This window comes from Lonchura striata, chromosome 3, assembly GCF_046129695.1.
Source record: "Lonchura striata isolate bLonStr1 chromosome 3, bLonStr1.mat, whole genome shotgun sequence".
Classification (NCBI taxonomy): Eukaryota; Metazoa; Chordata; class Aves; order Passeriformes; family Estrildidae; genus Lonchura; species Lonchura striata.
Genome location: NC_134605.1, coordinates 6,677,011 through 6,689,419, shown reverse-complemented (window position 1 = coordinate 6,689,419; position 12,409 = coordinate 6,677,011). Strand labels below are relative to the sequence as shown.

At 36.2% G+C, this 12,409-nt stretch overlaps 1 protein-coding gene across 3 annotated transcripts in view; it reads right to left on the bottom strand.

Annotated features, from left to right (window-relative positions):
* The window catches only part of BABAM2 (BRISC and BRCA1 A complex member 2), a 159,314-nt gene that overhangs the window by 123,768 nt on the left and 23,137 nt on the right, over window positions 1-12,409 (bottom strand). For all 3 annotated transcript variants that reach the window (XM_021552247.2, XM_021552268.2, XM_021552258.2), the window contains exon 4: window positions 3,191-3,285. In XM_021552247.2, coding sequence (XP_021407922.1) covers window positions 3,191-3,285 — 95 coding nt within the window. The remainder of the gene's footprint in view (window positions 1-3,190; window positions 3,286-12,409) is intronic.

Sequence of the window (12,409 nt, the reverse complement as noted above, 5' to 3'; positions counted from 1 at the left end):
ATACTTGTCATCCAAAGTGAATAAACACTAGAGAGGAAAGAACTTTTCTATTTACATTCTGAGAAGCTGATTTTATTTATGCATACTATACATGCAAGTATTAAATGCATTTGATAGGAAAACACTCTTAATGACAGTAAAATGTAAAAATGTTTCTTTTTAATAACTATTTGAGCATGAACAGAACCACCAACCTAAAGAATTTAGCCTCCTGACTGTAATTAAAACTGTACAACAAACCAAAAGGAGCACTTGCCCCACTGTTGAAGTGCTCCACAATGCCGACATCATCAACAAGATCAGCACGCAAACAAGTAGACCCTGAGTCCAGCAGAGTAACCACTATTGCTAAGATATGTAATGAAGCACAGCCTTTGCAGTGCTGAACTTGAGACTCAAGTTGAGTTTCAAATCCAAGTGACTTTAATGTTTGTGCAAGACACAAAAGCAAAGCTAAATTTCAATGAGCATTTTCAATTTGATTCTGCAATTGCAGTATCCATTCAAGAAAGCATTAGCCCTGCTTATAAAACAAGAGTGCTCAACACATTTCTCTACTGCTGAAATACTGGTCTAATCATTAAGGAATTCTCTGGGGAAAAAAAAAAAAAACAAACAACACAAAACATGAACTATTCCTCTAGAGCATTCACTTTTTAGAATGCAGTATTTCTGGAATCTTGCTTTAGCTGCCTAGCTAATGGCTGCTTAACTGAATGCCTATTACCATGCTCAAATGAAAACCTAACTGGAAGCTTTGCCCATGGCCATGGAAACTGAAGAGTGACTGAAACGATCTGCATCACAGCCATTCAAATGTCTTGGGGGATGCCTACTGACAGCCTCCATTAGAGCCACATGAGTTTGAGGAATCTGGAGTACCTGGTTCTCCTTTCATGCTAAGCATAATGCCTGACTCAAGCCATCTAACAACATGTGGCGACTTCTTAAAAAACAAGACACTCAGACAGATGAGACCAGTGCATGCAGGCTCAATGTCTGAATTCCCACATATGCAATGGCACATATTATTTAGAGAATGTGCTCCTCCTTGAATAACATCTACATCTACATTCTGTGCATGGTAGATTCTGTTTGGATTGCCAGGAACTGTTGCATCAGAAGTATTTGAAGGCTGCTCAAGATTAAGAGCACTGAATTATGGTCAATGTGCTAATCTGTATTTTACTTCTAGTCAGTAGACAGCTATGTTAACACATTTAAGAAGTCTGCTAATATCTTAGAATTCAATTAAAATTATCTTCATTAAACAGCTCTCACATTTGTAGAAAGAAGGGAGCTATTCAAAGACTTAACAGAATAAGCAAGTTATTGTTGATACAACATTCTGAAGAAAATATCTACAAACCATATGGAACTTTAAACAGTGAATGCAAAACTAAAGGTACACGATGTAGATCACAGCTGCAAGGTGGAAATAACATCCTCCAATACCATCAGGACAAACTGAAGGCTACATTTACATAGTGAATGCTTCAGCAAGGCATAATGGCCAAAGAAACACTGTTGGCTTGCAGATTTCTTCTTTGGTTAGTTCTAATTACTTTCAAATAGTCTGGTTAATATCTCATTATATAAGAAGAAGCAAATGGCTCTTCTGAGTTGCTTTCCAACAAAAAAGACAAGAAGTTTTTTCTGTGCTTAGGCAGAAGAAATGCAACACTCCCAGAAAAAGCATCATTAATGAACAATGTAAGAAAGAAAGAAAAATAAGGATGTTTTTATCTTTGCAGGTTTTCCAGTAGATCACAACTGTTAATGACTTCTTTTCACATGAGAAATATGGCACCGTACCACTCTCAGCAAGCTTCTCCATCTGAACAGCATTTCTGCAAGATGTCCCAAATTATTTAATATCTCATTTGCAATTTGTTATTAATTTCTGTTTTCCAGTACATTAAAAGGTGTTTCTCTTCTTTTAATATCAACTATAAAAAGTAGTTGCTAATGTGAACACTTCTCACGAGGTTGTAAGAATGTGAAGGTTGTGAAACAAATAAGAAAAAGAGGAAAATAGAATTGGTACATAAACAAGTGTGAAAACAATTCCAGAACTGCCATAGAAAGAAAAACCTTTTTTATAAACTAGTGTAATGAAATAGCTGTTCATCAGCACCATGCCTCCTATGCAAAGCAGTTTGCAAGCTTAACAGCAAAGTGACCAGGAGAAAAAACGAAATATGACATTCACCTTTTAAAAGTTCTATTAGGTATGTTAAAAAGAATTACTAAAACCAATTCTTTTGATCTTTGTGTATAACTTACTGTAAAGTGAAAGGTAAAACCCAAACCCAGCACTTGTTGTGTCACACATCAAGGACATGTTCAACCTCCATCATGACACCTGTACCACAGCATGACAGCTGTGACCGACTTCCTTTGGGGACCTCTGGAGATCTGCTCACAAAGCACAAGAGGAGCTGCAGGGGAGGGCTCTGCACTGTCTCTTTAGTAACTACTAGTAAGTTTTGAGATGGAGCAGTATTGTAAAAGCACAAGCACTGATAGCTTCTTCAAACAAGGCTTTACTACTTGAGGCTACCTGTGACTAGTGAACAAAATGCTTGGTTTCAGGTTGTGGTGTTTCTCCTTCTCTAGTAATAAGGCTGTCTAAAGGTATTTTCTCATTAATTTTTGTTCCTTTCACCTTTTAGAAAGTCATTTCTTTGTCTAGATAACCCTAACACACATGAGCAGATAGCTTTCTTTAATACAGTGGTTCCCATAGCATATTAACTAGATATATACTTCCTCAACAAAAAACAAAAATCAACAGTGTGACACCAAATTACACTTCTTTATTTTAGAGATAAATGCTTTTAAACACACAGTTTATGAACTTTTTTCCTGAGACAGATCATTTAAGATGGTCATATATTAAACAGACATATTTTTACAGATATTCTAAGTAACTAAAGGTAAAGTAAATGGCAATATTGTCTTGATTCAAATGTTTTAAACTTTGTGCCCCCTCCTCCTTCCCCCCCATTTATGGATTAAACTTTAAATTACTTTAGAAAGCAATGTGTTTACACTCAAAATATCAGCGAGATAAAAGGTGTGTATCTTTTTTAGTTTGCATTGTTATAAAATTGCTGTTCCTGAAGCTATTCTAAAACAGCAAAGTCTCTCTGCAAGGTGTAAGGTTCTCAAACAGTAAAGTACTTACATGCAAGGCAGAAGGATCTGGCAAAAACTCAGCATCCTCTCCAAAGATAAAATCTGGTGGTAGGTCAGGATAGTGAGCATTAAAAATTATATCCCCTGAAAAGCAACAAATGGAAATGTTGTTTGCACTTTTATATATGTGCTTATAAATAAAAAATAAAATAATCACATACAACACCCATTTTTTAACACAGATTTTGACAGCTGCATTACATATATTTCATGTATATATCCATATAATTTTTACAAAAATTCATATGCAAGATAAGCATCAGATGTTTTGGGGGATGAAGTCAAATTCCTGAGGTGCAGCTTCTTCCTCCTCTGCAAGCAATGAAACATGAAATACATTATTTCTTTGTATCTCAATTGACAATTCAAACACTATTGAGGCTTGGCTCAAAACACCGAGGTAGGAAAGTGATCTTGTTTTAATAAAAAGTACCATATTTAGATGGGTGTGTTTTGCCTATTCAAAGTCAATTGCAAACTACAAAAGGTCACAACTTTCGAAATACCAGAGCTTTTAAAAATTAGTAGCATTTACTCCCTCTCTTCTCCTCACCACTGCCAACTCTTAGAAGGAAGAATACACAGTTCAATAGGAACCATTCCAACTACCCAAATTCTGGCTAAGAGAAATGCAGTATTGCACATTTAAATGGAGAGATGAAAATTAACTGAAAATATAAGACTTCATCACAGCTTGGCACTGAGATCTCATCTTGCCAGTGTCATAAGATATGCAATTAAAAGAAATTTGGGTTCTAGTATTTCACTAGTACACATACTTCAGAGTTCATATAGCTCAAGAGGAGGTCATATGCATCTGAGCTTCCAAAAAAGCCCACCCACTGTTCAAGAAAAAAATTTAAAAATAAAAATAAATGTTTCTAGCTTCACTTGTCTACCTTCCCATCATTCTTTATGACAATATGAAATAAGTGAACTTTTGCATAAAGAAGATTTGTGAGGTAGGAGACATTAGAAAAAAAGACTGCCTTACTATGTGTTACGACTAATTTAAAATTCACACAGCAAAGTAAAACCAGCATGGTAATCCTTATAAACAATTCTGTTCAAGAATTTTTCATTTCTTAAAAAACTGTGAATGCAGAACTGGAGAAAAGCATTAGATGAACAAATCTTGCAAAGCCACATTTCTGGCTCAGTGATGTCACCACCTCCAGGCATTTAACGTGACAGTTTTAAGTGCAGATAGTCTGTAAATTTTCTTGGCTTTAGCTGGAAGCAAGGATGCCATGAAGATTAATTGCAGGGGATGAAGTCTCATGAGCAAGAAGCCACTGGCCAGTCTGGGGTAGGAATTCTCTACAGTGTGGCTCCAAATCACAAATTCACTGAGCATGTGACGAGTAGAGCACAGTGTGGGTTTCTCCTGTCCGCACTCCCACCTTCCTTTCACAGCCATCAGGAGCACGTGTAAGTATGGGGTGCAGAAAATAGCAGAGGTCTGCCAGTTAAAATTCCCAACACACTCAAAACAAAAATAAAACCTTTCATTTAATTTGAATTTCATTTAAAAGAATGAAATGGGCACCAGTCCTGGAGGAAAAGGCACAAAATTGCAACAGGAAATGCATCTACATTAAATAAGAAAAATAATTACTAGATTAGCCTAAACTGTAATACAGCACTGAAGAATTCAAAAAAATTGATATTTACTAGCTTGGGTAGTTCCTACACCACCATGACACAACCCTTTTCTTGATATTTACTGCAATTAAAATGTCATGCATAACTCCTTTCAACAACCTCATCAATTTCTACATAAAGAGCAGTGAACTTGAGGTTATGTACTGAAGGAGATTCACCTTAATACATTCTTTGATTGAGTTTCGAAAGGGGCATGAATATGAGTTATAAATAACTCAGAAAACAGTACAATGATAAAGCTTGACCCATGACTTAGGCAGCTCAATGCTACTCCAAAGAAAAGGACTGTACCTGTGCTTCTGCCATGCTCATAAGTGATGCTAAGTCACTCATTTAGCACACATTTTTCATACTGCAGGTGCTAGCTGCATGCTTTTCATTCTCTGCATTCCTGCTTTAATAGAGCTGGTGAAACAAAGCAGATAAGATATATCTACTGCTCAGCTACATAAGAGCTGCTCTCCAACTACACACATACTAAAAAAAGCTGCTTAGACTAAAAGAAGGATCAAAATAACAGCGTATTTTTGATGTTACACCTCCATACTTGAGAAGCGAAAAACTATTACAGAACCCTACATCACGAGGCAGCTTCAAGACTCTGCTTGAGTAGTGAGACCAGCAATAAACCAGCTCCACCTCTACGAGCTGCCCAGTAAGGGGTGAACCTCAGCAAAGATGTGGCAGTAGGTGCCACTTGGAGGTTCAAGTAGGCACAAACTCTTTCCTTTAGCAGAGTGAACTCACAGCAGCTCCCAGAACCCCATGATATGCAGTGCTCAATATAGCAGTAAATGAAAGCTGGCATTATGAGTTTAACATGCTAGGTGGTAGGCTTGAACAATTTGGGGTTCAGGTCAGCTGCATATGCCAGGCAATGATTAATGCTGGGGGATTGAGGACATTTGGACATGGTATCCTCTTCTGACCACTCAGCTGTGATGCGTGGTCACACTGAGGTCAGGTACATCACATTGCAGCTGGACAAACCCAATTTATTACCTGTCTCACATGCTCATATTTGTTCTTTAGACCTTCTGTCAGACTCCTTATTCCACTAAGTATCAGTGGCATTATGAGTCCTTACCCACAGTGGACCAGCTATGCAGATATTTGCATTTTAAAAGTGTTCATGACCTACTGATACCAAGGAACTATTCAGGTAAAAGGGACAGAATCCAGAGTAAAAATTACACTGTAATATTTGATTTTATGTTACTCATAATTATTTATAATTGCTAAAATTGCTTCTACTTGTACAGGGTAAACATGCCTCAAATCCAAATTCCCAAGTCTTTTCAATAAAAGTCACTTTGAGACCAAATATATCAATATTAATGCCAATGTGTATATCAAGATTATTTTCCCTATAGTGTATTCAATTTCCAAAAGGCCACATTTTATATAGCTAAATAAGTTTTCCAGGCTTCAGAAGAATTAAAACTAGTAGTTCAGTGCCTGTTAATTATACACTCACAAACACTATTTCTGAGACCATACTCAAAATGTTTTACAACCCTACAGAAACAAAAAATTATGCCATTGCTCTTATGTTCTGACTGAACAGAAATGTACCATTTATGCCCTCCTTCCTACAGTACCATAGGTTTTTAGCCAAATGTAAACCTTAATTTATTCTGCTACAATCAAACCTCATACAGGCCAGCTGACAATTTAATAGAGACAAAGAAGTACAGAACAAAATGTTGTTTCCACTTCCATGTTAACAGTTAGAAAAGAGCAGTGATTTTCTATCATCAGTGGCTTTCATTCTGGAAGTTAAAGAAATCATCTTACTATTAAAGATTTGACCTTAGGACAAATTTTTAACATATTTAAAAATGAAAAAAGTAATTCCCTTAGTCAAATCTTATTCTATTAAATCTCATTTCTGCCATGAATCCAAAGACGTTCAGCTAGTTCCCAAAACAAAAGAAAAAGTAATCTTTTTTTTAACCATATCAGACATCAATACACATCACCCCTAGTCCCTCCAACTTTCCTGTTCTGTGCTCTTCCCTTCCATACAGTCTCACCTATGTCTTGCTTAATTTACATACTAGAACAGAAAAGGTAACACCTCTGACCCTAAAAGGCTGAGGCACCAATGAAGGCATTTGCATGAGCTATTTTCCAGTTACAGCAGCAAAAACACACAGTAACAAATCGGACTACAGAGTAAGAGGATCCATCCTAAAGCTGAGTTTTGTTGCTAAATATCAAAACCCAGAGAAACTAAAACTGCAGTTATCAGCTTGCTTGGCAGGGTTATGACACATAAATAAAACATGCTTCATTACACTCAAATAAAAGGTATTTAAACAATCACAACAGCCAACGCAAATCTGCTTTTACTTCACGTAAATATTAACACTAGCCTCTGCAGTAAGCTCACAAAATATAAGGTGCTAAATGTTTTGAATCACAAGTTAACAGTTTGTCTTGACCTACTAGAAATAGCCATTTTTATAACAAGTACTGCATTTAATGTTTACATGGTATTATCTCTGTCTTACCCTCTTCAAATATAACTGGGGTAAATAATTAACCAATAAAGTCATTTGCAAAATTACTGTGCTTAGAGTTTGTGAACATTTACCATTCTAACCTTGGAGGAAAAAAACAATGAAAAAATCAATATAGTCCTGCATTCTCTGCTCTTCTCACCCAAATGACACAAATACCCTTTTCTTGCATCTCCAGCACAAGTTTATAGTTTTGCATATGCTTCAACTCTGTTTGTCCTTTTTCCCTTGATGGAAGGCCAACTGTGTGGTTCTCCACAGTACTACTGACCATGACTACTCCAGTGTAAGAGCAAGGCAAGTAAAAACCTTCACACTCCTCATTGTTGGAGATATACCAACCAATAATTACTTTGATGGAATTACATTTCCAATTATCCAAAAATATTACTTTCTTTTCCTTTCTTTCTCCTCAGGCAAACAGCATTAAATGTTGAAATGTTTTACTTCACAGAACTTCAAAAGAAAAGTTAATTTGCTCCCCACAGACAAAAAGATAGAAATATTAATACTTAAATCTGTAATTTCTTTTAAAACCCACATGGTCTGCTCTTTTCTCATCTATCAAAATGCATAAGCAATCTAACAGAGGAATAAGAACTGACTACAAGTAAGACAGGTATGTCTCAGCAAGAAAAGGAGAAATTTCTAAAATCCCTACAATTGCCTTCCACTGGCCTATCCAGTTCTTCTCTCCCAGTAACTTCATTTTTGGGGTATTTTTATTCTTTTTTAAACCATACTATAAATTTGTAGTACTGAAAAATGTTATGCTAGGAGTGCCACTGCATTAACATCCCTGTTTAACCAACAGCAGCAAAACTAGGAAGGAGCCCATCAGTTAACTTCCCAAACTCTACTTCTGAAAACATATCTATATGCTTCAGTTTCTTCTGACACCAAGAATTTCTAAGTCAGCACTAAGGATGTAGAATAAACATGTGTGGCCACAGCAACCTAGAATAAGATCAATTGAATGGAATTTGCTATAAAAGAGATCAACCCATTTGGCTTTTAAGAAATGCAAATGCTACTTGATCACAAAATGCATTCACAGATATTAAGACAATTGCTGAAGCAAGAAACCAAACTATGTGCAGAATCAGTTCTGGGAAAATACAGAAAGTGCTCTTGTTGAGTATTAAAAAGGAAAAACCAGTAGAATTATATTATTCATCAATTCAAAATTCAACCTGTCTCTTCTAGTAGCCATGCAAACTGAAGACAAGAACCACTGATCAGCCTCTTCTATAAACAAATTCTTACCTAAACCAGCCAGTTTTAATTGTCTTTATAAATACAAAAGTAATCAGTTACACAACCTGCAACCAAGATACTAAGTCAGTGCATTTAGCAGTATGAAAGGGTTTAAATTAACTAAATCCAGACCTGCCTGGAATTCTTATCACTGGATTCCACACTGAAGAATTTGCTCTGCAGGCTTTAGTCAAAAGTCACAAACAGTAATATAATACCTATAGAAGCCTTTTATAATTGGTTGGCAAAAAAGGCTAGTTCCTGAAATTAAAATAAAACTTGTTAAATACAAAACTACCACTACTGAAAAAAGATACGTAAGTAATTTTACTTTGCTGTGGTACTGCTTCTGACAGGCTATTCTGCTCGCAAATAAAGGATGTTTTTGAGTTTGATTTCTGATGTGATGTGCAAATCATGATACCAGAAAAGGAAAGCAGAAAACTCAAAGACTCAAAATTATCTTATAATAGATGGACAATTAGAAAAAAAAAAATTGATTGCATTAGAAAGAAACCAACTTCTCAGCACCTCTGTGACACTCCAGAAGAAAGTCTAGTTACCCCACCACATGCAAGGCAGTGAAAGACCAAGTCTCCATGAACTTGGTGCAGCTGATTAAACCAAGTTGTTTAGTCTCATTTGAGATACCTCAGGGCACATTTACAGCAGCTATGGTAAATGGTTTTCAGAGAGATCAGTGCTCTGTGGGTCACAAGCTGAAAAGGCCAAGCAAGGTATTCTTGGGAAACTCAAGAGTTATGACACCTATAGTTAGGTTAGTAAATCAACTCCCAGTTTTCCAACACAACAAAGAAATATATAGGATGAATTTGCAGGATGTTATTTTCATTCTTGGACAAAGGGTTGCAGGTGTGGGTCATTTTTTTCTTTAATTTCAACGGACAAATGTTGCTGTATGGAAAGTATGTTATTTTCTAAAGTGGGAAAAACTGTAAAAGTAGAGTATCATTAAGTAAACTGCATCCCAAGCTGAGCAAGAAGGCACCAAGACAATCTCAGTAACCTGTGGTTCTGTAGCTGGACAACTGCTTTTTCCGAAATCTTAGTACTACAATTGAAGTGGACAAAGAGGAGAACAACAGATAATTCAAGATGGGATAAGATAGTGGTAGAAATTAAAGCCAGGCAGCACTGGAGAAATTTAAACAGAGACACTGGGTAGGTTAGAAAAGGAAAGGTGAAGGCAAAGGATAAATAGATTCAAGCAAATGGACCTGAGACCATCACCAGTATGCACAGCCCAAAGAGGTAAAAAAAGGAGGAAAGAGCAAGGCAGAAAGGCATTATGGCAACACCACTGTGGAGGCCTAAAATCTTTTAAGTCTCTCTAAGTCCATACTTGTACATAGATACTTCTAAGGTAATTTCTCTTGATGAAGAAATACACTAGGACTTACAACTGCAAAATCTTCTGTAATTTACTTGCTCAAGAGAAGTCCAGAATATAAGAAAAAGCGAACAAAAAACCCAAGTAACAGGAAAGTGATAATTTTAAAGGAGGAAATTCAGTTGTAAACTTTGTATTCAAAGAAGAAATAAATATAACATTAGACTCTCTCTTGACACTCTCATTAGGTATACTCATCAGATAACAAACAGGTTACTGAAAGAAAAAGATTTATTACTCCTGCCATGTAAAGCAAGACTCAAGCACACTTCAGAAAACATATTGCCTGGAAAAATCTTTGGTAAGTTGCATGACCCAACAAAGACATTTATCACATAGGTAAGGATAACACCTACCTATAATCTGAATTACAGCAATCAGGAAGTTCTTTCCCATAAGAGCCTCAACCTAAATACAGCCTGTGTAAAATAACCTAATAGTGCAAAAAACATTAACACATGCATTGCAGCAACATACTTATGGGAATCTTAAATCTTACAGTAACTTCAAAAATAATTTCTACAATTGCTTATTGGCACAATAAACAAGTGTTTAGTAAATTACTTGGCAAAGTGGCCTTTAAAGGGGCAATAAGGATGTCAGGCTGTTCTCTATATTTATCTTTTTGTTTGTTCTTAATTACTTCCTTAAAATAGAAATCCACAAGAAGACTGGATGAAATTACTGAAAGAGTTCCATCACAAGAATAAAAACAGATTAAACTTTTTACCACGTATTATGGGCAATATTCTTAGACTGGTTAGGCATCAAGACTGATTTTCTCCTTTAAGGCCCATAACCAAAAAGAATAATAACCTAACAAACAAAAATCAGAAGCAAAAAAATGAAAAACTAAGCTTCAAATGAGACAAAGGAAATGTTCTTCAGCATCAAGGAAACCAAAATGGTGGCAGCAGAACCCTGAGCTATAATCCACTCACATAAATACAGTGAAAATCAGACAGAAGATGAAAATACTAGAGTTCAAGAGGCCACAGAGAACAGTAGCATTGCAAGGGCAACACATTGTTTAATCACTGTGAAATTCCAGATGACAGCACTCAAGGTCAGAGAGGGAAGGAGGCATCAGTGCCTGAAAAAGAAAATGTGAAGAGCAAAAGCAAAAAAAAAAAAAAAAAAAAGCTAGATTCCCTAGCAAGCAGCAATGAAAGCTTGAGTGAAAAAGAAAAACCAAACCCAAGATATTCCAAGGATTTCTGGAAAAAGACTGTCATTTGATTCCAAATGGCATGTTTTAATTATAAAGACTATTGCAGCTTATAACAAAGTTATAGTTCTGAAAATAAGACTGAAATATCTGCAAGAGTTACAGAACACTTCACCTCAAAATACACAAAAACTTCATCAGAAAGGATACTAACTTTTCTGAGCAGATACTGTAGTCCAGTTAGCAATAAAGGATACTTCTGCATCCCACAAAAAGTAACTTTTGTTCTAGAAACACAGATTCAATCTCTTACAGGGTATTATAGACAGTCTTCATGAAATTAAAATTCCAATTAAGAACTCTGAAAAACTAAAATACGAGAAAACCATGGAGCTCAGTGCGACAACACTGAGTACTGGATGAATTTCAGCTGACAGTCAGGGAAGACTAGGCTCAAGTTTTTTGAATATTCCCACCATGAAAGCAAACAAACAAAAATACTTCCCTTACAGAAGAAAATAAAATAGAAATTTCTCCCTGAAAGCATCACTTGAAGCGTGATGGAATACAATCAGTGTAACAAACTAGTTTATCCTGAACACTGGCATAGTATTTTCTCCAGTATAAAATTGTGGGTACCTCCAAGGTCCTGGCTGGAGCTGAGTAACTCTTCAGTGTAACATTGCAGCAGCTCTGCATACATACAAAAGTAAGGTGAATGTGATCTTAAAAAATCCCCATTACACACACAACAAGCCATTCTTAAGTCACAACATGTTTGCTCTTACCAAAGTTTACAAAACAATTGTTTTACACTACAGGTAGTTAGCCTTGCCTACAAGTACACTTTCTCCTTTTTTGAGAAGCTGTGAACTTTCTGGTATTTTGGAAAACAGGATTGCACTGTGCAGTTACACTTCCCTAAAGCTGCACAGCAACAGTTTCCAACACACTGGGATTGCTACAAGGGTGCCTGTGCAGTGGCAGCGGTTATGATTGATGATACACAAAGACCTAATCTGTTGCAAAGAGGATGTAACACAAACCACAAAGGAACTACACACTTCAGCCTGTATTTGGTACCACATCTGAAGCCCGGACACTGAAGATCCTGAACACTTTCAGCCAATCTTTTTATTCTGGCAGATTTCGCAATTTTCCTTTGCAGAAATATTCTGCCCT